We start from the raw sequence: 26,567 nt of genomic DNA on the forward strand, positions 1-26,567 counted from the left end.
TCACACTAGATGATCAGTGGCAAATTTAACATATAATATATCTAAATTTTATAGTTTAGCTACATTATAATTAAACACATATTCGTGGACTGACCGCCAAGTCTATATTCGATGTATGATTATTGATCATTATTTGTGTAGCAAACAGCCATTTTACCAATGTTTATTTTAGACATACCTGGGCTGCTTATTCTATTTGTTGTTTAATTTTGTTGCATTCTGTTGTTGATTAATATACTTTTCAAAGTATGTAACTTTGAGGTCTCAAGTGCATCAACTACCACTAACTTAGTAGCTATCCCCACAAATCCCTCGATATATATTTTACAAACATAAGAGATGGCCCCTGCCCTCATGGAATCTACAGTCTACCGTACCAGCATCTGCTTGTCCACTGCATCCCACTAGAGTCCAAGTTCACCCGCACCTTGAGCGAACACTTAAAGTTACTTCCACCAGCTCCCCTTGACATTCTGCCTAGTAGTCTTCCTCAGTTTACATAATCTCATTCCCCAGACACACATCTGCACTGTTGTTCTCCTTTCACAACCAAAATAAACATGTCCACCTCTGCCACCACTATCAACACTCTCAAGCTAGAAGCACCTTCTACCGTCCACAAAAATTCATGGAATACAGACATTCTGTTCTGATGCCCAACGGCTTCTTCCCCACCCTCCTTTCATCTGTCTCCCCTTTCTTCTGAGCCAAAGATCTGTCACCAGCACTGTCCCTCCTGTGCCTCAGACCTGCTGGGGGGCAGGCCAGGGGTGTCTCAGCAGGGCAAGAAGTCAGGCCTCCGTGACTAAACACTTTCTGGTGCTCCAGGAGGGCGCTGAGAACCAGGTCTGCCCCAGCTCTCCCAAGCTACCCCCGCTCACTCTCCCTTGGCTCCCAAACAGTCTCTCCACCCTCCATCCTGTCTCCTCCTCCTCTCTCCCCACTCCACCCAGCCTGTTCAAAGGCCTGGGTGAGACCAGCCAGCATCTCACAAGGGAAGCCAGAAGAAGCTCAGGCTGTTGCCCCAGAAACCCAGAATAGAGAATGGCTGGCTGGGCCCTGTTTGTTTTTCCCGTAATCAGAAAATCCCACTAGGGGGACTCGAGGGGGACTCTCAGTTGCCAGGGTGGCTAGGAGCCCAGCTAGTCCCCTACAGTCCTCTCAGAGGAAGATAAAGTACCAACTTTGCATCTTAGAAGAAGGCAAAGGAAACTGAGTGGGAGAGGGGCCCAGAGTTGAGAGTAGGGGAAGGGGAGGGAAGGAGGTCTGACCTGCTGGGTGCAGAAGCCAATGTGAAAAAACATTTGGCCTTTGGCCTTTGCAAGAGAGCCTCAAGGACATACTCCATCATACCCCATGATCACTTCCGAGAGAAAATAATTATTGAAGGAAGGGAGGAACCACCACCCCAGGAAGCAACTTTCATGCACAGAACACACACACAAACCACACAGGCCCTGCAGGGTGGGAGGATTGATTTCCAAAGTGTTCTCAGCTTTCGGCTAGGTAAAGGGAGCCATCACTTCTGGTTCGACTTTTACAGCCAGTGCAAGGGAACACCGGGTAACCGAACAGAAACACTGGCACCTCCCATATATTAATTAATCAGGAATGCATGATGGCTAAACCCTCTGAAGCACAGCAAGCTGTTATGGGCACATACATGATGCTGACAGAGATGTTACACTGAGAAAAAGAAAGAAAGAAATGGCATCTGAGTTGCTGGGATATCCTCTGCATCCTGGGTACCAAAAACCAGGAGTCTGCCCTGGTTAAATCTGCGCAGCTCGGTGCTCCTGGGCAAAGATGGAAATGAAGGTTCCCACGGCTTCCAGCAATGTTAGTAATCACCAGAGTTAATACTGTACTTTCAGATTGTCACGGTGGCTACTGCCTGTAAATAGGCACGTTTATTGCAGATGTATGTAAATATCTCCTTGCATTTCAAAGGTATTTATTCATCCAGCCAGAAGACAGGGCCAAACAGCTTAGTCACCAGCAGGCAAGGCAAATCTCTCTATTGATAAATCGGGGCATAAAGTAAACGTGGTCATCCTCCTCCCCCACCTTGAGCACAAATCTTTGTCCAGTGCATCAGCTCCCAGTTATTACTCCCGGCTCCCGAGCCCCCCCACCCTCCGCGGAGCAGATGCGTGAATTTCCGCAACTCCCGTCTGGGCTCCATCCCCTCCCCGCATGCTCTTACCTGCTATCCTAAGCACTGCCCGCTCAGCGGGGTCCAGCACCGAGCCCCCGTGAATCTTTCTTTTCGATCTCTCATGTTTAGGCAAATTCCAGGGTAAGGTGTCTCCAGGAGCCGGAGATGCCGAGCCAGATTTCTGGCTGAAATCATCCTCATCGGAAAAATCCGCAGAGGAAGACATAGAGCAGCGATAGGACGCGTTCCCGGAACTCTACAGAGAATGACACAGAAAAAAAAAGCATTAACCACAAAACACTCCCATATGCTCCTCGATTTCAACAGCCCCCTCCCTGCCCCCAAACTGAGTCAGGCATCCTGCACCCTCCTCAGCGCTGAGGGCCACAGACAAGAAATGAAACCCGGAGCTCACCATCCTTTCCTGACCACAACTCTGACAGCAGAGACAATACCCCCGCAGTTCCAGGACATGGGAGATTTGCACAGAAGTGTGTGGCCTGCAGTCAGCCACCAGCTCACAAATGACTGGCCCAACAATGAAGCCAGAATCAACAGCCTTCCTGTTACAAATCTATAGTATTTGGCTCCCCCAGCAGGACGGGAGAAACATTTTCCATGACCAGACTGCTGGTTAATTCATTAGGGCAACTAACTGGAAGTTTCAAAAACAAAGCACAAATGCAGGATGTTGGGTCCCAGATTCCTTTCCGTTTCCAGCCGCCTCACCACCGGAGTCTCCTTTCTGACCGGTTCGGAGCCCCCGCGCCCTTCGCTGGATGTTCCTCCCAGGACTGGCGCAGGTTAGCAGAAAAGAGCAAGGAGGGAGGGAGGGCTGGTTCTGAGAAGAGCCTTTTCTTAAGACTGGGAGAACACAAAAGACTGTTTTCAAGAGGCTAAAGCAGCTCCGATAAACAAACAACTGAACTCGGTTTAGAGTTCTTGAGATAATTTAAACTTCGAGCAAAGGAACAGCGGCCAATGATGCAAACGAAATGATGCGGTGCTGTGACAGGAAACAGCCTCTGGCCACTACACGGTGGGATGAGAGAAACATGGTGACTTTACCAAAGCACTTTGCCTGAAGGTTAGTCACCGCTTCGTCCAGCAGGAGCAAATCTGCAGGGCCGTGCCTTGCATAAAACAGTTACACCTTCCGTTCAGAGAAGAGGCACCGGTGTTATTCCTTCCTGCTGTATTGGGTTAAGTTTGTGATTATTTAGAGAGCTTACAATGCAAACAAGGATGCTGGCTATCTGTGCTGTGAACAATGTTATAAATAAAGTAAGTATCAAAGGGAAATCTTCACTTATCCATTTAGAATTTCACTTTGCTGAAGCCCACAGTAGAAAGGCAGAACTGGCATCACTCCAATTCTGGAAATGTAACTGCGCAGCCACAGACGCTTAAGGTGCAAGTTAGAGGTGGGACTCGGTGAGGCGTGCTCTAGTTTGGGCAAAAACACTGAGCTGCTCACAAAAGCAGTGACAACAAACACAGCAAACACGGGCTGCGTGAGCAACATCCCCGAGCGCTCGCTGAAGGCACGTGAAATAAACTACTGCAAAATCCGGATTATGGACCTCACCTCAGCCTATTCAGACGCATCGCTACACGTGGTCAACATCATCCTTTTAAAAGTACACAACACTGCCCACCAAATAAAGTACCTAAGATTTATCTTGACCTATATTCTTTCCTGAAAATGCAGTCAGAAAATTGTACCTGGAATTTCATCACCTTGGCAAATTTATTTATTTCCATTTTGTATGTTTTCCTAGTGGCAATGATGTAGTAGGCACACTGGAGGCAAATAAATAAATAAAATTGATTTTCTGTACTGTAGCTCAAATCCATAGAGAGTTGTGAGTCGCATTAAGATAGAAACAGAATGCTACCATCAAGCTAATTTATTTTCCATGCTTTTCTGGAAATTCATCTTCAGCTCTCTGAGGTTGTGTTGTTGGCTGGATCTGTGAAAATGGGTGACATTCTTAAAGACTTTCAAAAGGGTATTGGGTTTCTTTGGTTGCCTTCTGTCTTCCTTAAAAAGGCATCCTACCTGTCCTTACTTAAGGTCACCCTTTATCTATGAGATTATATTTCTTCTTGTTGCCTGCACTATTTTCAATGAGTATGGTAATTTGATTGTTTATCTTTACCAGCAGGCTTAGAGAATAACTATTAAAGAACTACTCCTTTCCAAAAACCATGGGCTATTGATTTTTGTAGAGTAAATTTTTTTAATGGCCAGAGTCTCAGCTGATTGAACAGCAAAATGTTATTCATGCCATGACATAAACACCATTAATCACACGCAGCCAGATGGGGACAGTTACTGCCCCTGGACCCAGGGGTGTTGACTGGTGCAGCCTCTAATCTGGTAGTGTCATTTGGTAAACAGATAAGAGAGTAAAGAAAGAAAAGACAATCAGCAACAGCTCTTTCAGCAATATATCACAGAAAAATATAGACACACACAGAGAATGAAAGAAATCATACATATTTATATGCTGTTAAGTCTCTCCTGGGCTAGGTGATTCAAATGTTTTAACAATTAAAGTAATATTTTTTTTCCACAATGATTTTCATAAATGCTTTCTGACAAAAAAGGCAAACTATATAAAATTAGGCCCATTTGAACCTTAAAAATTGAGAAGTGATATCTTTAAATAAAGCTGCTTGGAAGCCTATTGATCATTATACTCTTTATTGAATTGAAAGGACTTGCCAATTCCTGTCACTATCTTGGGGTTTAAAGGGAAGAGTGTAAGAGTACAGTTCTCTTCTCTTCTGTTTTCTTTTCTCTTCTTTTCTTTTGGAACAAGCAAACATCTTCTCTGACCCAAAGTCCAGAGCCTAACCTTCAGTGTGGGGCTTGGAAGAGTAAGACAGAGGAACAGGGTGCTTGTGACCAGCAAAGGCCCCAAGTTCCTATCTTTTCTTCTACTCTTGTCGCCTAAGGTTTGATTCCTGTTAAAATACAAATATCTGTGTCCATTAGGGATTAAATAAATTACAGTGTATTCATACAATGGACTACTCTGCAGCAACTAAACAAAAAATGTTATTGATCTACATTTAGCAAAATGGAAAAGAATTCATATAGAATTATTCTTTTTAAAAAATCTGTTCATGGATGTGTGCATAGGTAGACGGATAGAGAGATTATTGATAATAGGTAGGTAGGTAAATAACTATGTGTCAATATATACACAGTGGTTATTTCTGGGCAATGACTAATATTATAAATGGATTCTATCTTATTCCTTCTAATTTTATAATCTAAAACAAACACACAAAAAGGTTACTAAAAAAAAAAAAAAAAAAGAGATACTGTGTCAAGTGGCAGAGACAATATCAAAGGCCCCAGAAAGAAGTAACTATTGAAGCCAGTGCTTGTAGCCATTTTGGGCCCAAAGATGCTGCCTGAAAAGTTGATGAAATCTATGAAAACCTCTCTCCAAATCAAAACTCCTAAGTAAATACACACAAACTTTGCATATAATTTTAAGGGGTTCATTGACCCACTGACCCCAGGGTTAAGACCCCAATTTACACCATCATCTGTCATCACCATTTGGCATGTGTGTTGAGAACAAGATAAATAAGAAAGCTGTGGAGTCTGAGAAACCAGGGGAAAGAGTAATTAAGATAGTAAAGACAAAGTTGAGGAAAGGGCAATTAAGATAATAAAGACAAAGTTGACATAAGTCATAATATTTTTAACACATGGTCTTTTTTTTTTTTTTTTTTTAATAAAGGATCATGAGACATTTGTAGACTTAGGTCGGAAATCTACAACCGAAACAAAAACAAAACAAAAACCCCACTAGTTTGTGAGAAACCAAAAAAAAAACCTGTATTGTGCCTTTTTGCAACCTAGTTATTAAAGCAATTTTAACAATTGAATTAGATCACCACAACCTTTCAAATGGCTTTCCTAATAGCCAATTCATTTACATGGTATAAAAACAACCCAAATCTCCTAAGCCAGGATAATTACATAAGGCAATATTTTTAGAAAAGAAACTAAACAATCACTTCTCTCCCCGAAACCCTGGTGGGAGATCTGAGATAAGAATGGAACTGCCTCAGCTGGAAGTCTCCCAGCCTTAGCACCCAGCTCTGTAGGAAGTGGCAGGAAATCGTCTGTGCACTAGGCATTCTCAAAAAGCAACAGAGAAACAAGGGCAGAGATAAGGGTTTGTAAAACAGCCAGACTTTTAGAATCCAAGAGACTGGAAAGTTAACTTTCACAAACCCACATGCTTAAGATTTATGCAAATTTTCTTAAGTATGTTTCAAAACATTTACCCAAAATATTATTATTATTTGTTTTTTAATGAAAAGTACATAAGGGAACAATTGGGCAAATCCAGATTGTGGGGCATTCTACAAATTAACTGTCCAGTACTTCTCATAAAGGTCAGTGTCATGGAACACACCCAAACAGCAGGGACTATTCTAAACTTTAAAGGACCCCCCAAAAAATCATAACAACAAATTCATGAACCTTGACTGGATTCTGATTTGTTTTGTTTTGTTTTGTTTTAAGCTAAAAAGACATGTCAGGGACAATTGGGAAAATCTGAACATGGATCCTGGATTGTTTATTAGAAAATATTTGGGCCCTGGCCTGTTTGGCTCAGCGGTTGGAGCGTCAATCCTTGGACCAAAGAGTATCAGGTTCGATTCCAGTCAAGGGCATGTACCTGAGTTGCAGAATTGGATCTCCAGCCCTGGTCAGGGTCATGCGGGAGGCAACCAGTTGATGTGTGTGTGTGTGTGTCTCTCTCTCTCACATTGATGTTTCTCTCTCTCTCTCTCTCTCTCTTTCTCACCTCCCTCCCTTCCACTCTATCCAAATATCTAAAGATCAATGGAAAATATCCTTGCATGAGGATTAACAAATAAAAAAAATAAAAATAAATAAATAAGAAAATATTGGAAAAGTATTGTTAATTTTCTAAAGTGTGATAATGATATCATGGTTATATAGGAAAGTGTTCTTAACCTAGAAGACACAGGCTGAAGAAACTCATGATGTCCACACTTATTTTCTCTCCTTTCAATAAAAACAGAAGGAATCAGTAACTGTAGCAACAGATTAACAAAAAGTATCAATTGCATTACTCTTTCAGCTCTTCTGTAAATTTGAATATTTTCAAAATGAAGAGTTGGGGGGGGGGGGAATGCATAAAAGGCCCTTTTCATTTTTTTTTAAATGTCGCTCAGTTGAGGCCTGTTTTCACAAGATCACGATCCCCAAGCTGCAAGGGCACAGCGACAGCGACCATCAAGCACTTTCTCGTGGCTCTTCACTCACACCTAGAGAAACCCTGCAGCGCCGGCCTGATTAACAAGACACCAGAGAAGGTCACCTGCCTGCCTCGGTCCTTAGCACAGGTTCAGACAGAAGGATATAAAAGAAGCTCCTCTGTTATTCATTTACTATACAGTCTGGTGAACACACAGTTGGTTCATTATCATATTGTGCACCTGAAACCTGTATAATTTTGATAACAAGTGTCACTCCAATAAATTCAATAAAAGGGGGGAATCAAATATTTTATAGGAACAAACCAGATATTAAAATTTAGACAAAGTGAAGGTCCAATTTTGTTTAAAATCCCTTTGATTAGGCAAGTACAAACACTAACTTTGTACATATAATATTAAAATACATGCCATCGCCCAGCCGGGGTGGCTCAGTGGATTGAGCATCGTCCCATGCACTGAGAGGTCCCCATTTGATTCCTGGCCAGGGAATATGCTGGGGTGCAGGCTTGATCTCCAGTGAGGGGCGTGCAGGAGGCAGCCGATCAATGTTTCCCTCTCTCTCCTTTCTTCTCTCTCTCTAAAAAATCAATTAAAACATATTTTAAAAAAATAAGACATATATTTTATATACATGGCATGGCCCAAGGCTATCCTTCCTTATATACTAGGTTTTTTTATTTGGAAATAAGTCAAAAAGCAAAAGTGCATTACTTGATTTTAGAGATTCCAGGGAATACAATCTCTCCCACAAATAAATAGATACAGAAGAAAACAGGGAGAAAATGTAAGAAAGTGTGTTTAACCCTTGAAGACAAAATGAATGATGGTAAATTTTGGGACCGAGTGCTTGTTTTAATTTAAATTTTTTTCAAAACTAGTCAAGTACTCTATCATCCAATAAGTAGCTCTTAATTAGTCTCTCAACTGAAAACCATCTTTACATATAAGAGGGAGGAGGGCTCTCTGGGCTGGAGAGGCCTTGGCTGGCTCTCACTCACTCCTTTTAGGGGAGATTTGTGGGAGCCCTTAACTTCGAGAGGAAGAGGAGCTGGGTGGAGACAGAAAGGAAAGGGAGGTCAGAGGGCGGGGAAGCTGGAGGTTCTTGGATCTGACTCAAGGGAGGAGGCTTTGGGAAAAGAATTAAGGAAGTCAAAGGTTCTTTCTGGGTGGAGAGGCCCAGTTCATCAGCCTATGAATGAAGACCGCTGAAGTCAGGGCAAAAACTCTTTCTAGGGTATAAAGATTGTGCATTAGTGCCCTGGCTGGGTGGGTCAGGTAGCTGGAACATTGTCCTTGTGCACCAAAAGTTTGCGAGTTCGATTCCTGGGCAGGGCAGATACCTAGGTTGCAGGTCTCTCTCTCTCTCTCTCTCTCTCTCTCTCTCTCTCTCTCTCTCTCCCCCTCTCTCTCTCTCTCCCTCTCCCTCTTCCTCTGTCTCTAAAACCAATAAACATATCCTTGGGTTAGGATTAAAAAAAAAAAAAAAAAAGATTTGCCCTGGCCGGTTTGGCTCAGCAGTTAGAGTGTCGGCCTGTGGTCCAGAGAGACCTGGGTTCAGTTTCCGCTAAGGGCATGTATCTTGGTTGCAGTTTGTCCCCGGGCCCTGGTTGGGTCGTGCATGTGGCAGCCACTCAATGTGTCCTTTTCATGTCGATGTTTCTCTCTCTCTCTCTCTTTCCCTCCCTCCCTATCTGAACAACAACAACAAAAAATGGAAATATCTGAGAAAAAAAAAAAAAAGGAAAAATGTCCTCAGGTGAGGATAAAAAAAGATTATGCAGTAATTAGAGTGTCCCTTGGTATTATATTTCCGAGGAAATTGAGCTTGCTGTTGGGACACAGGAAGGAGGAAATTTCCACCACCATTTCCCTCTAACTGTGCAAAAAGTCCTACAAGATAAGTATCAAAGACTCGTTTCCATGAGGAGCATGGCCTCAGATTCCCAGCGGTCTTGGTTTATCACTAAGTCACTCAGCAAGACTTCCTTCCAGTTGAACCAGCCTCTTCTAAGTATACACATCATTTACTAAGTGCCTGTCTGTAGTCAGGGACTGTACTAAGCATTTTCACTCACTGTCTTATTTGGTACTCAGTGTGACCCAGGAAGGAAACAGATGCTTAGGGAGGGTAAGTAACTTGTCCACAGCCATCCTGTCGGCACAAGGTGGAGCCAGGATTTCCACCTGGGTCCTTCTGACCCCAAAGCCTGTGCTCTCGACCACGTCATAGTAAGTGCTCTGAAGTGGTCCCAGGCACTAGGAGGAACCTATAACATTCTCCCAGCTCTCAAAGGTCTTACCATGAATTTGGGGAACCCAAGAGGATTAGACTTGTTCTGTCTCAGGACTAGGCCCAAAGCATGGAAATGACTGAGACTGGTGTCTGTTCATGGTCAAGAAAAACATCCAAAAAGATGCAGCTACTTAAAACTAAAAAGGACAAATTTGTAAGGTCGAGAGCACCTTCCTACTCCAAGGAACCAAGCCTCCACCGAGGGAAGTGTTAGATTTACTCCATGCTCTCTTCCAATGCTAAGATTCTTCAGTCCTATGTGCTCCTAGACCTCCAGAAATCCTCCCCCAAAATAGATTACAAATAGAAGAAAAACTATGTTAAGTGTCAAAATTTTTTCTAAAATTGTAAGAATCTTTCAAAATAGCACAGACACCTATATTTTGACAAGTCTACCTTAATTCAAACATACTAATAGTATAGAAATAGAGACATCAAGAACTAGTTTGCATTTAAACATCTGCAAATAGTCTTTCCAAACTGAGGGAAAATTTTAAATAATTTGCCTAAAAGAAAAGCAAACGTAACTCTGAAAACAGCCCCACAGAGCATTAGGAAGACAAACTCAAATACTAAAAACGTCTCTTTAACTAGAGAATATTTTATCGTCTATGTTAAAGGAATGTTTATTATGTCTTAAGCACCCAGAGGTTTCTGCCTTGGAAGAGCTAAAATCTAACTAGATCAAAGGGCGTAAATAGTCAACTCATCTTTTTATCAGGCTGAAAAATATGTCTTCCAGTGGAATAATATAAAGATGTACATAAAACATGGGTACAGCATAAAGTCAATTAGGAGGAGAAATCAACCCAGCCATCCTGTAGGTGTGTTGTGGTTGCCCTGCTCATTAAAAAAAAAAAAAGCTAATTAATGCCAAACATTTATAAGCTGGGAAGATGACATTAACATTCAGATGTGGAACACTGGGCCTAGTAGTCATCTCCTCCAGTTAGAAAGGGCAGATGCTTTCCGGTCTGACACAATTCCTCCCTTTATGGCACCTGCACCTGCAGGCATGAGTTTGGGGGCCCTGGCATCCATGAAGGGATGGGCGACACTGTTGCTTTCAGAGAGGAAAGGAACAACAGGGCAGCAGTTTAAAAACTAAAGGGAAGAAAACTAGAGGGGAGGGAACAAAACCAAACAAAAAGAAGTCAGCTACCCAGAGATCTGTTACATTGGTGTCAGGCAGAATGAGGTGACACCATGTTCCTACCGACGTCCAAGTGCTGAACTCTCCACCTGTTCCATGGATCCTTCTCCATCCCAGGAGCCCCAGTTAACATTTCAAATGCCCAGGAAGTGAAACTGAACTGTGTGACTCATGCTGGCTCATGTTTTCCATGTATCTAGCTGAACCACCCACCCATCACTACTGCTGCTGTTTTATGCTCCTGCCCCTACCCATGGTCAACCCTGCTCCCTACATGTCCCTCCTACTCTTGTCTAGGTCAGAGAGGATGTTTTGATGTCAAAGACAGCTGGAACATGGCTCTGACTTCTGCTGGAAAGGAGATGTGGTCTAAGATCACTCATGCGGGGCCCTAAGGTATAAACACAGGATGTTTGCAGAGACCAGACCGCAACTACCATCTATCGTACCTAGTTATAAAGTTAAAACCATGGGCATGCCATGCCAAAGGCTGAATGCTGGGTAAAAGCAGTGTGATCTTGGAAAACTGCCTGACCTCTCTGAGAAATGGTAAACATAATAATACATAAGATACAGGGTTGTCGTGGCAGAATACTTGAAAAATGCTAAGAGCAATGCCCATAATGTAGAACACATTAAGTAAATTTTAGCATTAAGTGATGTTACCTATTCACACTTGGATGACCCAGGGGCAGATGACTAACTCCAGTTGAGCCAATATGATTGTCACTGCAAGAAATTTGAAACAACAAACAGAAACAGGGGACTAGAAGTTATTGGAACTAGGTCACACCTAGTTTCTCAGGAGACAAGGCCAATGTAGTTCCCATACCCCTCTTGCCCAAGCTTGGTTATTGAAGGTTCAATTCTTTGGATACATTCTCCTTTTTTGCTTTTAAACTCAGTTGTTTTACCTTTTAAATTAATTGCCCCCCTTATTGGAGACAACAATGAAAAACTTAGACACATTATCATAAAAAAGCAATTACATTCTATCCTTCCCTGTCGAAGCATAAGCAGGGTTGTGTATGTATCCCTTCATTTCACTACCTGTCTTCATTACTGAGCCTTCAGAAAATTGCTTTTGATAATAGTGTTTATATAGTCATTCTCTCACTTCAGTTACTACCTCAATCACATGGAAGAATTACTTCTTCATTTTTTAAAAAAGTGTTTATTATTACACGGACGCTAAGTCCATGAGACTTGAAGTATCTGGCACTTCCGTTGTCCCCTCTGAGGAAAACAGAGCCTGTTCCATGTGTGGTAAGTGGAAATAGCCTTGTCACCATGGGCCATGACTGATGACACCAGGGAGCCTGGACACAGGTGACCACTGCCTCTGAGCTGGTTTGGCCGAAAGCTCTGCCCGGCGGGGACGCTTCCCACTGGATGGTGACAATATTCTTCAGCCTCCCTTCTGAGGTATAAATGCTAAGTGCATTACAAACGCCCTTAACTAACATTTGGGTTTCCCTAAGATCTGCTGCACACTCCAGTCTTAGAGCATCCGCGGTCCACTCAGAACAATTATGTGGCCCAAAGCCCCTACATCTATAATAAGGGCTACCTCAGGTTTCATTTGGTCTCTGTAACAGCTCTTTCAGACGGTCATCAGGCCTGTCCCTCCCTTGCTTTATCCCTCGAGGAAGCTATGGGTCAGGGCAGGGGGCGGAAATGAGCTGCCAGCACACCTGCCTTGTATTTTCCACAAGCCTAAAACCACTAAGGCTAAGGGTATAGAAAAGGGAGCAGGGCTTTGGAGAAAGACGTTTCCCAGCTTGCAATGTGGCCCCCTGGGTTAGAGGGAGCCTCTGTGGATCCTGGGGCAGGAGACTTTGGGAATCCCAGAGGACCTGAGAGATGGGCGCCTGGTGTGCCTGGGGGGCGGGGGGAGACACTGAGTTAACCTTGCAGAAGATCCCTGTGTCCTGAAAGTAACCCAGAGTAGCCTGAAAGGCCCTATGGAGCAGCCACAGGGATGTGTCAGCAGAGCCTGGAGACAGTGATGCTCCCTCCTATTTGCTGACACTTTGGCAAATAAGAGGGACTCTGAGGTGGAGGGAGTGAGAAGCATCACGCCTGGAAGACTTAAGTTGAGATGAAAAAAAAAAAAAAAAAAGTGATGTATCTTACACCAGAATTGATAGACTAAGATTCAAACTCACTGTGCGGGCAGTGACTACTCATCTGCTTTCAAATCCCAGTGCTTGGGAGTGGCCCCGGATGACTGTTGAATGGACCCACCGGCTTGGCATCTTAGCTTCAGCAGCTGGGTCCCACGTGAGCAGACTGAGACGGGGAGCTCTGCCAACAAGGGCTAGAAATGCTGAGTACATGTCTGTCTGTCTGTCTATCTGTCTCAAACATACACACAAGATAGCCACAGCAGCCACCTCCTCCTCCATCTCTTCCTTCCCCCAGTATGGTTCTCCATTTAAGGCTACTTTGAATTACTCTAGAACCAGAGAAGAAGGAAGATTCATTTGCTTGCTTCCTTGCTTGCTGATTGCCACCTTACTGCAAAGTGAGCATGAAGGTAAGGAATAAGAAGAGAGCGGGGAGACGCAGCAGGATGTCGACAGCTACGCGCTCCCTGACCAGTGCCCCGGAATGAGCGGAGGGGAATCATCCGGTGCTTAGCAAGCATGAGGCAGAAGAGGAGGCAGGCGGTGGACGGAGGTCACGGAGGGCCCCAAAGCAGAACTAGGACTTGGATTTGATCCCGTAGGAGCTGGATGGTTGCCGAATGGCTAGAAGCAGTTTGCTCTGTCTGAGAGATGGGTGATTCTGACAGCCATGGAGAGAATGGACTGCGGAGGGTCCACCTGGGACAAGATTAGCTCGCAGTTATTGTAGCAGTCCAGCAAATGATGACAGCCTCAGCTATTAGGGATGGACAGGAGAAGATGGCTTAGAGAAGTATTTAGAGACTAGAAAAAGAGAAGGTGAGAAGAAGGCTGACAGAGTAAGAAGTTAAGTTAGTTTAGCTAGAAGGGATGAGAAGGTCAGAAGTCAGGCAGAAGTGTAACAGTGGGGACAAAAGAAGGGGAGCAGAAACACCAGTGGGTCCCCGATGAGTCATACAAGGAGGCTTGAGATGTCAAGTCTCTCTGATAAGCCTCCAAGGACAAGGTGACTCAGACTGCTTTAAGGTGGCTGGACTCCAATGTCCAAGAGACCCGCATTTCCCTCCAACTCCAGCCTGGGCACCGCAGGGAAGGATGGAGGAAACCTGCCCCTTAGAGAAGCTGCAGCTGGTCAGCGTCAGGCCAGGGCCTGCTGACAGGGCCGCGTGCTGGGACCAACGCAACCCTGAGCCACTGGCGCCTTCATTGTCTTTTTGCTCATGCTCACGGAGAATAAGAGTGCATAACCCGCCCTGGCCGGTTTGGCTCAGTGGTTAGAGCGTCGGCCTGCAGTCCAGAGAGACCCGGGTTCGGTTCCCGCTAGGGGCACGTACTTCGGTTGCAGTTTGTCCCTGGCCCTGGTTGGTTGTGTGGTGGCAGCCACTCGATGTGTCCCTTTCACATCAATGTTTCTCTCTCTCTATCTCTTCCTCTCTCTCCCTCCCACTCTATCTGTACAAAAAAATGGAAAAATGTCCTCGGGTGAGGATAAAAAAAAAAAAGAGTGCATAACCCATCTTGCTCATCATCCCCTTCCACACAGGAGTTGTACTGTAGAATGTAACAGACGTGCCACTTACACACGCAAACATATATGAGCCATGGTATTACACTAATTCAACACAAAAATAGCAATATTCATATTTTCTGACTTCTCATTGTCTAGTAAGAAAATACGCAAACTCTTTCCACAGGGCTTTTAAAGCAAATTCATTCATTCTTTCACCACATAATCAGTCACACTCCTGCACTCTGGCTTTGCGGCCCCGCCCCTTGCGTGCTCAGTCACACTGCACACTCATGATATATGTGAGCGCTGAGCGCCTGACCTTCTTCCCGTTCCCAGTTGTACTCCTGACCCTGACATATTGCTTGGAGGCTTTTTTTCTCCTCCCTTTCTCAACTGGTGCTTTCCCAGTCAATCTGATAGCTTCCTCCAACAACAACATAAAATAAGGATTTTTTTTTTTAATGTATCTCCATGTCCAGAAAACACACACACACACGGAAAGAACCAATAACCTCATTTCCTCCTGAACTGGTTCAGTGTGTATCCATCCACAGCACAGAAACCAGTTAGAAAGTCAACAGGTGAAGAAGCCAGGTACCTTCAAAAATCTATTTAGTGAAAATCATTGTTTATCGGTATGATGGTTAATTTTATGTGTCAACTTGGCAGGACAAGGGAATCCAGTTTTAGGCAATGCAGCAGTCTGGATGTTGCTGTGGAGGTATTTTTTAGATGTGACTTCAAATAAAGCAAGCTACCCTCTGTAGTGTGGGTGGTCTCATCCAAACAGTTCAAGGCCTGAAGAGCAAAGAATGACATTTCCAGAAGACATTTTCTTCAAGACTGCAACACAGAAACTCTACCTGAGTTTCTAGCCTGATGCCTGGTGAAATTCAGACTCAAGACTGAAACATCAACTCTTGTCTGAATTCCCAGCCTTCGGACCTGTCCTACAGATTTTGGATTTGTGAGACCCACAGTCATGGGAACCAAATTGTTGGAGAGACAGAGAGAGAGAGAGAGAGAGAGAGAGAGAGAGAGAGAGAGTGTGTGTGTGTGTGTGTGTGTGTGTACCCCCTGTTGGTCCGTTTTCTCTGGAGAACCCTAACAAATACAACTGGCTACAATATTACTTTATAAGAGTATTACGAGTCACTGTCACTACATGTCAGGGAATTAGAAACAACTGCTGTAATTCATACACTATATAATGTAGTGGACAGAAAGATCACGCAGGACTTATATCAGGCTGAGTTAGGAGTCAGAGTTCCGTCTCCATTACCCACCACCTGCACTACCATGAGAAAGCTATCTAACCTCGCTGATTCACCCATACTCTGAATGTGGACAATCACACTTACTTCACTGGATGTTAGACATGTCTGCCCGACAGTTTTTCCTGGAGCCAGTTCTGACCGCAGAGCCAGAGATTCAAGGAGCCCAATGAGTCTCTGTACAAGCAGAAACACAGCCTGGCCCTAATCCATACTACTGCTCAAGAGAAATGCTGCCCAGGGTACATTTTTATCTGAATGTGACAATCCACTCCTCTTGTTTCCCTTGTCCAGGGTGCAGGCTCATCACCACTCTGCTGAGTTATGGAGACAGATGGCCTTGTCTTTTCTTTCTAGATTCTCCAGGGACAACAGTCTTTCATGGGATCTGATGGAGCCAGAAGATCCTACCAAAACTGGTTCCACAATGTCTGAAAGTCTCCCATTAGAGAGTCACTCTTCAATGTTCCTCTCCCTGTGACAAGCTGGGAAAATGCACATACTTATAGGAGGGATAATAAAATATATAAAGGTATCATAAGCTACTAGTAACTTATCAAGCAATTTCTTCCCAAAAGGATGGGGTGGGTCACCTGGAAGCAATCAAAGCCAAGGGAGGAAGGGGAGAAAGGCAGAATGGTGAGGAAGAAGACAATGGTTCACAACTTTGTGAATTCTTTGCCTTACCATCATTAAGTAGGAGGTCCACAGATCAGGGCTTCCATTCCTGGTTCTGCCACTTACTAGAGATGGGGCCTTGTTGCAAGTCTCCAAGTTACAATGTCCATGATCCTTGGATTCCTCGTCTACCAATGGAAATAACACCTACCTCTCAGAGCTGTTATATGAGTGATATATTCAAGTCACTTAGGACCAAATCTGGCATACAGAAGGACACCCTAAATAACAGCTGTCATTGTAAGGAGCTGTGCCAAAATTGTCAATTTCATGGAGAGTCCCTAGAGTCATAGCTGTGGGTCCTTAGGCAAATTTCTAAGCCACCAGGTGCTTTTAGTCTTATTGTCTGCACAGGGCTAACTGATTCCATTGGATTACTGAAATAATTAGGAGTGATATACACATTGAACAAATGACAGCGACCTCTTATTTTAAGTCACATTCTCTCCTTGTCTCAAAACACTTCCATAGCATTCAGAACAGTCTATTCTCCACCGAGAAGCCAGACTGAGTCTTCAAAAGCACAAGTCAGAGTGCACGCCATGCCTGTGCTCAAAAATACTCCAAGAGCTTCCCACTTCACTCGGGGTGAAATCCTAAGCCTGTGCCATGGCCCACAGGCCTTGGGAGGTCTCTTTAGATGTCTGCTCAAATGTCACTGTTTTTAAAGAAAGGTTTTTTTTTGACATACAGAAATATCCTCTATTTATATAAAGTGTAATTTTTTTCTTTTTCTTCTTTGCAATTTTTATTAATTTATTTTTGTTACAGATGGTTCTCCTTTTCTCCCCCTAGACACCCTCCTCCCAACCGCCCCCCCCGCCCCCAGCATTGTTGTCCAAGTTCATTGGTTACACATACGTGCATATAAGTTCTTTGGTTTATCTCATCCCTCCCCCCACCCCCCTCTGAAGTTTTTCAGTCTGAACTGTACTCCTTTCTATGTCTCTAGGTCTATTTTGTTCATCAGTTTATTTGGTTCATTATATTCCATAAATAAGTGAGATCATGTGGTATTTGTCTTTCTTTGATTGGTTTATTTCGCTTAGCATGATACTCTCCAGGTCCCTCCATGTCGTCTCAAAGGATAAGAGATCTTTCTTTCTTACAACTGTATAGTACTCCATTGTGTCTATGTACCATAGCTTTTTTATCCATTCATCTATTGATGGACACTTGGGATGTTTCCAGATCTTTGCATTTGTAAATAGTGCAGCTATGAACATAGGGGTACATATATTCTTTCTGATTGGTGTTTCAAGCTACTTAGGATATGTTCCTAGAAGTGGGATCACTGGGTCAAATGGCAGATCAATTTTTAATTTTTTGAGGTAACACCATATTGTTTTCCATAATGGCTGCTCCAGTCTGCATTCCCACCCGTAGTGTATTAGAGTCCCCTTTTCTCCACACCCTCACCAGCACTTGTTGTTTGATAATTTATTGATGGCGGCCATTCTGACAGGTGTGAGGTGATACCTCATAGTTGTTTTAATTTGCATCTCTCTGGTGATTAGTGACATTGAGCAATTTTTCTATGTCTCTTGGCCATTTGTAAATCCTGTTTGGGAGGTATCTGTTTAGGTCCTCTGCCCATTTTTTAATTGTTTTTTTTGTCTTCCTTTTGTTGAGTTGTATGAGTACTCTGTTTATTTTGGAAATTAACCAATTTCCTGGTGTATCATTGGCAATTATGCTCTCCCATAGAGTGGGTTGCCTTTTCATTTTAATGCTTATTTATTTTGCTGTGCAGAAGCGTTTTAGTTTGATGTAGTCCCATGTATTAATGTTTTCCTTTGTTTCTGTTGCCTTAGGTGTTGTATCAGTGAAAATTCTGCTGTGTGTGATGTCTGAAATTTTGTTGCCTACATTTTCTTCTAGGATTTTTATGGATTCATGAGTCACATTTATCTTTTATCCATTTTGAGTTTATTCTTGTGTATGGTATAACTTGGTGGTCTAGTTTCATTTTTTTTTTTTGCATGTAGCTGTCCAATTTTCCCAACACCATTTATTAAAGAGGCTGTCTTTACTCCACTGTATGCTCTTGCCACCTTTGTCAAATATAAGTTGAACATAATGTCTTGGGTCAATATCCGGGTTCTCTGTTCTGTTCCATTGATCTATATGCCTGTTCTTGTGCCAGGAAAGTTTTCCTTAAACAACATTATATAGTATTGCCCCTGCCCCATCACTCTGTACCCATCACCTGTTTCAAGTTTCCCCAAAGCACTTACCCCACCCGACATGAGCTCTGGGAGTCCAGGGACTTTGTTTTGCTCATGGTTGTATCCCCTGCTCCTAACACAATCACAAACCCCCAACATTCAGTAAATACTTGTGGAATGGAAACACGCATAGTGAGTGATGTTTGCAAAAGCATGTGTACTGCCCAGCACACAGTGAATACTCAGTATATGCTGATTTCCTTCAGTAAATATTAGTTCCTTCTTATCCTCCTTCTCCCCACAATCACTGCCCATCATAGCTTCCCTAAAGCTTGTCTTGGAAAAAGAGGTTTAAGGCATTAACATAGTCTCACAAGCCACAGTAAGACTTTCCTAACCACACACCGGAAATGAAACTGTCCTCAGCAAGCTAACCGGGCTGATAACAGAGAACTGAGATTAGCGTGGCCCTGGAGTCTGGCAGATCATTGTACTTTCTAGCCCAGCTTCATTCCTTATTAGCTCCTTGACTGTGGGCAAGCGACTTACCCTTTCTGAGCTTTGGTCTTTTAATCTATAGAGAAAATCTATTTCCCAGGGTTGCTGTTAGGATTCAGTGAGCTAATGCCTAGCACAGTGCCTGGCTCACAGGAAGTACTTAAGAAGTACCAGCACCATTATTATCATCTTCATTAGTTAGCAACAAAAATGCAGTTGACGAGAAATATCTGTCTTTATAACTTATTTTCTTGTATACTTACACTTATTTATAGTTATCTCTGGAGCTATAGAGAGCTGATGATGTTTCAAGGAGTTTTAATGGGGTTAAAAACCAGGAAATGATAGTCATTTGTTTATAAAAAGCAGCATTCTTGTTTCAGAAAAGGCTTTTTTTTTCACTTCCCTAGTATCCTGAACCGTCTACATCTCAGACTTCCTGATTCTTTTGCTGTAATAAACAGACAGATTTGCCTGGAGTCATGGTAATGACACATACTATAGAAATAAACTTAAGAAACTTATGCTCCTGCTTAATATTCCCATAAATTCTGAAGATTATTATATGGTGTTTTAAAACTTAGTTAATGTAAAATGTCTAGAGTTTCTAAATAAACTTTAAACACAGGGTGGGTTCAGTTCATTTTGTAAAATGTATAAACATGTTTTTTAATTTGTAAATCTAAACAACGTGAAATGCTTGGCTAAGCATGGCATATAGCGAGGGAAGCACGCGGCCCAGGACAGAGTGAGTTCACAGAGGTCATGTTTCCTTCCAGCTGTGACTCTGAAAGTGAAAGGATATGACCTCTGGAATCTCAGGTCACTTTTCTGGGTCACTTGTTTCCTCAAAGTGATAACCCAGGCTGAGTAATTTTTGAGATTCCTAAATTGTCCCTGAGTCCATCCATCATCTCTAAAGTTCTTTTAATGCCCAAATTCCAATATCTTTATAATATTTTGTCTTCCAAGTTAAACAATGCCTGTTTATATATTTACCCTGAACTAAGTTTAAAAGCTAAGGAATTAGAGGTATCATGTACAGAGTATTACATGTAAGAAAGAAAATAGAAAATATCCTTTCTTATTCCCTTAACTCATCCTCCCCTCTAGAAAAATAGATGCGTTTTGGACTGTAACCGTTTCTTTAAGAAAGTTGTTGATTACTAAAAACAATAAGCAAAAACTAATAAATAGCCCTGGCCAGTTTGGCTCAGCGGTTAGAACGTTGGCCTGCGGTCCAGAGAGACCCGGGTTCGGTTCCCGCTAAGGGCATGTACCTCGGTTGCAGTTTGTCCCTGACCCTGGTTGGTCGTGCGGGTGGCAGCCACTCGATGTGTCCCTTCACGTCGATGTTTCTCTCTCTCTCTCTCTCTTCCTCTCTCTCCCTCCCACTCTATCTGTACAAAAAATGGAAAAATGTCCTCGGGTGAGGATAAAAAAAACAACAACAAAAAAAACTAATAAATAAAATAACTTGTTTGTTATGTATTGGAAATTAATAAATAAAATAACCAGTGGACACAGGCAACAGTGTGGTGAAGGCGGGGAGGAGGGAATCAATGGGGGAAAACAGAGGAACATCTGTAATAAAAAATGTAATTTCAATAAATAAATTAAAAAATTTAATAAAAAAATATTAAATTAATAAATAAAATATTTAATAATTGAAAGATACTGCCTAATTGTGCTCTGAAATGTCTGTACCAAGTGTGTGTGTGTGTGTGTATATACAAGTGACTTTTGTTCTGATTTCAAGTAAAAGAAAACAGAACCAGAATATAAATTTTAGGTATTCTACTCTCATTAGAGTGAATTAAAATAAAGCTGATGATGAAGTTTAAAGAATTTCTAGATGAAAATTTAAACTTTAGGACACACTATAATTAGTTGTTTTTTAATAAAAAACTATATCCCACCCTGGCCACTGTGGCTCCGCTGGTTGGGCATCCTTTGTCCCATGCCCCAAAAGACTGCTGGTTCAGTTCCTGGTCAGGGCACATGCTGGGGTTGGAGACTCCCTCCCCAGCAGGAGGTGTGCCGGAGGCAGCCAACTGATGGTTCACTCTGATACTATGTTTCTCTCTCTCTCTCCCCCTCTCCCTTCTTCTCTTTCTAATAAATCAAATTAATTAATTAAAATAAACTGCACCCCTTTCCCAGAGCTATTTTATCTTTATCTGGATTTTTTGTCACAAAAATAATGCTTCGATATTTTCTCTATTTGAGGTTTTATGTTCAATTCCAAATTAAAACAAAACATTGTGCAATTAGAAAGTTGACTTGGCTTAGCCGAAATGACAGATATGTACTGAAATATGAGATTTGAAAATAAGTGAGTCACCAGAGTACTTTTTAATACATATCTGAGTATGAATTCTCCCATGTGCGGGAAGTGAAGGAGCTGTCATCTGCTTTACAATAAAGAGATAAGAACCAGTTGGCTCAATGTACTACTGCACAGCTCTAAGTAGAAATAAAATCATGCTAGAAGGGAAAATTGCAAGTCATGTCTTGGCTCCCTAGCTGGAGAAGGCTGGGAGTGTACTTTAACAGTGACGTCCGAAATTTTTAACTCTCAGTGGCCCTAGGATGGAAGCTAGAACTTTCAAGCACACGTAGTTTTGACCTGAGAGGAGCCAGTTCAGGGAACCTCTTTAGTCTTACAAAAATAAGACAATTTCTCAGATATAGTGCAGACTTGACATCCTAACACACCTTCCTACAACACAAAATCTAAAAATGATGGATAAAATAACAACTAAATAAATATATATGTATATATATGTGCATGTGTATATATATGTGTGTGTGTGTGTGTATATATGTGTATGTGTGTACACACATACTTTGTCTGTGTATGTGTGATACATGCCCCTAGAGGGAACTAAACCTGGGACTCTCTGGTCCACATGCCAACGCTCAACCACTGAGCCAAACTGGCCAGGGCTACACATACATTTTTTAATGCATCAGTAAGTTGGCAGAAAAATAATGAAAATTCTCTAAAGCAAGAGAGATAGTGAAGCAGAAGCACAAATACAGAGATGATGAGTTGATCCCTGTGACCTAAAGCTTCCCCCTTGAAGGCCAAGCACCTAGGCAGGACAGAAGACAGAGACAACAAGTCTGATTGAGACATTTGCAAATAAAGCCAGGGAAAGTATGAGTTAGGAAAACAAACAGAAATGTCCTGGTATAGTAAGGACATTTGCCTGTCTCAAACCTGAGGCTGGACAGAGCAGGAAAAACATTTTCATAACCACAAGCTGGTTCTCATGTGTTTTGTGACCAGTTACACTACCTGTGCTGTATCAAAACCTCTGACGCTGACAGTTTATTTATTTCACATGGTTAATAAAGCCTAGTAGGAATAAAACAAGATCCTTTCTGGAGAAATGTACCTTCAATCCAAGCCACAAAGATAACCACAAAGTTCTGGTAAAGGAAAGTTCATGATAAAAACTTGCAAATCCAGGGTAGGAAGTGAGTAAATGGGCGAAGGGAGTAAAAGGTACTAACTTCCAGTTATCAAAGATTTAAGTCATAGAGTTATAATGCCAGCACGGCAACTATAGTTAACAGTAGTATATTGCATATTTGAATGCTGCTAAGAGTGAATCCTAAAATTTGCTTCACAAGAGAAAAAAACCTGTAACTATGTGTGGTGATGATGTTAACTGGATTTATTGTGGCAGTCATTTCACAATATACACAAATATCAAGTCTTTCTGTTCTGCATCTGAAACTAATGTAACGATGTATGTCAATTACACCTCAACTTTTTAAAAAATCTGCAGAACTTGTAATGAAGCAAGGCCTCACAGGTGGGACTACAGACAGACACAACAGACACAATCTGTCGACAAAAACTTCAGGTATGTTAATTATCGGATATGAAATACAAAATATATTTCATATGTTTAAAGCAATGGAAAAGGGCATTAAAGTAGGCATTTAGGGACAAGAGATTATCAAAAATAACCAAGCAATGAAAAATATCATCATTTAAATTAAAACCCACTGAACAGAAGTATGTATATAAAGAACTCCTACAAGTTAGTAAGAGAAGCACAACCGACCAAATGACAAAAGGGGCAAATGAAATGGACAGACAGACATTTTGCAGGAATGCAAACACCTATGGCTAGTAGACATGAAAAGATGTTTGGCATCATTAGTGATCAGAGCAAAGCATATCAAACCCACAGTGAGATAACATATTGCATGTATTCAACTGATGAAAAAATGTAAAGTCTAATATTACTATGTGCCTAAAAGAACATGGCGACAGAAGTATAAGTGATGCAAGTACTTTGTGAAACAGTTTGGCATTGTTTTCCAAAGTTTAACTTTCAGGTACACCCTATGAAATGTATACTTGTACACATGTATACTTCCATTAAGCATACACCCGAGAAAAACTCTTGCACATGCAGAATGAGAGACATGTACAAGAAAACTTGGAACAGCACTCAAATGACTTGTAAAGGCCTAGAATCACATGTGCATTTATAAGAGAGTGAATAAACAAACTGCTACAGTCACACAAAATTCTAAATAAATACACTACAGTGACATGTAACAATATGGTTAAATACTAGTAATGTAATTTTAAGTAAAATGAGTGAGTTCTGCCTGGCTGGTGTGGCTCAGTGGTTGACTGTTGACCCATGCACCCAAAGGTCGCTGGTTCGATTCCTGGTCAGGGCACATGCCCAGATTATGGGCCAAACCCCAGTGGGGGGCATGCAGGAGGCGGCCAATCGATGTTCTGTCTCCAATGTTTCTAGCTCTCTCTCCCTCTCCCTTCCTCTTTCTCTAAAAATCAATTAAAAAAAAAAAGAGTGACTTCCAAATAATTACATAAAGTATGATAATCTTTTTTAATAAGTTAAAAACAACTAACAATTTAAAATATAAACTCTAAAGGAACAGGAGAGATGTAATGGACAGTGAAAAGGGAAACCAGAATGATACAGCTGCTTCACAGGGACGGTTACCTTGAACAGGGAGAGTCAGGTGGCTGGAAGGGAGAGATCATATGTTTAGATGTAGGTGACTGCCAAAGTCCTAGCTTTCGTTTTGAATGGGGGGATGTGGGTGCTTATCAGATTAATTCACTAATTAATAACACCAGGCCTGCATCAGCCAGCGATGACCATGTGTCATAAATCAGCCACCTTACTCTTTTCCTCCCTCTTTATCTCCATCATACCACCTTAAACCCATCAGTCGTAACTACAGCTGCATTTTATAGCTCAATAAACCTTGTCAAAGCATGATCTCATTTCACCCCTGCAACAATCCTGTGAGGTATATATTGCTCTTAATCTCATTCTACATCAATGAAAACTATGGCTCGAAGAGATTTAGTTATTGTTACAATTTAAATCTAGGCCTTAAAACTCCAAATTCTGTATTCTTTTGTATGTGACCCTGAAGAACACCTATCCTTTCTAATGCTTCTCATCACCTACTCAAATCATGTGATATTTAAGAGAACGTGAAGAAACCATAAAATTATGCCTCCAAATCACCAAAGGCAAATGCCAAAACTAATGCCTTTGGGGTTTTTTGGTTTGTTTGTTTGTTTTCATTTTTTTCTTTTAGAGAGAAAGGAAGGGAGAGGGAGAAAGAGCTAGAAACATCAATGACAGAGAACATCGATTGGCTGCCTCCTGCATGCCCTCCACTGGGGATCGGGTCCACAACCTGGGTATGTGCCCTGACTGGGAATCGAACTGGTGACCTCTTGGTGCATGGGTCAATGCTCAACCACTGAGCCACACTGGCCGGGCAAAACTAATGCCTTTGAAAGAGAAGACTCCTCAGAATACTAGAGGATCCCCTTCCCAACCACCTGAAGAGGGTCATACTGGAGGCCTGGTTTTCTTTACTGACACCACTTTCAATTGCACACAAATACCTTCTGAATATCTCCTATGTGAAACCAAAGCCAAAGATGTGTTGAGCTATTCTCAGGATCCTGGGCACTCTTTTACAGGCTCTATCAATCTCATCAGACATATGATCAGACACATATAATACGCTTTCCCATTAAATGTTTTAAAAGGCTTTGTTATTTAAATAAATTTTGTTAAAATATGTTTTGTAATTTTAAATTTCATTTTTTGTACGATTATATAAAAGTTAAATTGCAACTGCCCAGTTAAAATAATGATATATTTATTTATCACTTAAAGATTGTTATTTAATTAAAGATTGTTTTTGAAGTTCAAGTTCCAAAGTTCATATTTTAGAATCAAGAATATACTTAGGTCTCAGTCATTCCAAAAGACCTTTGAAGAGCTCACATGCTAAACACAGACTAGAGGTGTCTACTGGACAGAGCACCTGGCCAGAAGCAAAGGCTAGACTCTTGCTAGGGGTGGCAGGGGGCTGTCTCTGGCTCCCCTGAGGGCCATCCCTAGAGCTGCTGGGACTCAGCACAGATTAACTCACCCAGCACACCACACATCCCTGCCATCCTTGGCTACTGCCCCAAATTCAAGCCTCATGGGCAACTCTCCTCTCAAAGACTATCATCGTCCTGCTGTCTGTATCTCCTGACTGCCGCCTTCCTGGACAATTTTTTAAGGTGTCCTTTGGAACCTTCATTTGACTGTCAACAAGCTGTACCTCCTCACAGAAAGTGCCATTTCCACTGCTTGACTTACCTTAACAGCTTAAGGGCTGGCTCTCTGCACCCCTGCCTTCCTCCAGCAAAGGCTACTTCTTCTCCCAGGCATCCATCAAAAATCTGCCCCCTCTGAAGTCCAAAGTCATCATCCAACACTACTCTCTTCCCCTCTCTAACCTCTGGCCACACCCCCATTCTCTAAGGACTTAGGTGTCTGACTCATGCTGTTTCTCCACGTTGAGTGTCATCACCTGGGAAGACGTCCACATCAGTTGATGAGCCATCCAACACTTCTGCCACAAAGGTTCCTAAGGTCCTGAACTCAATCTTCACCTTCTCTCCTCTTCTGTTCCTTGGCCTCTCTCTGGATGATGCATCATCTGGAACTGAACCAACTCTGACACCTTTCTTTCTAATCCAACAACCTGACCTCAAATTTCTGGCTCTCCAATTTTCTCATTCCTTTTGAAGTTAATCAGCCTTCCCCACCTCTTTGTTCCTGGTTGGATCCATGACTGCCCTTGTGGTTTCCTGTCCGTCCTTATTGGCCTCACGATGCACCATTTCAAGCATTCCCTTTCCTGAACAGCCCAGCCATCCATCCCACCTTCTGTCTGGATCAGCCAAAACATTCACCTTCACTCCTGACCCTGAATTGTTGGAACCTGCTTTGAAAACATCCTGCCACCAAGCAGTTTGATACCTCGACGAATCTAACATCAACTGACCCCTCGACACTGTTCCTGTTCTACAGCATCTGTTAATCCCAAAGTGTATCTA

At 42.3% G+C, this 26,567-nt stretch overlaps 1 protein-coding gene across 3 annotated transcripts in view; it reads right to left on the reverse strand.

Annotated features, from left to right (window-relative positions):
• Positions 1 to 26,567, reverse strand: part of DST (dystonin) — a 432,181-nt gene that overhangs the window by 335,676 nt on the left and 69,938 nt on the right. For all 3 annotated transcript variants that reach the window (XM_036248926.1, XM_036248924.1, XM_036248923.1), the window contains exon 4: positions 2,207 to 2,414. In XM_036248926.1, coding sequence (XP_036104819.1) covers positions 2,207 to 2,414 — 208 coding nt within the window. The remainder of the gene's footprint in view (positions 1 to 2,206; positions 2,415 to 26,567) is intronic.

This window comes from Molossus molossus, unplaced genomic scaffold, assembly GCF_014108415.1.
Source record: "Molossus molossus isolate mMolMol1 unplaced genomic scaffold, mMolMol1.p scaffold_m16_p_8, whole genome shotgun sequence".
In the NCBI taxonomy this organism is placed as follows: domain Eukaryota; kingdom Metazoa; phylum Chordata; class Mammalia; order Chiroptera; family Molossidae; genus Molossus; species Molossus molossus.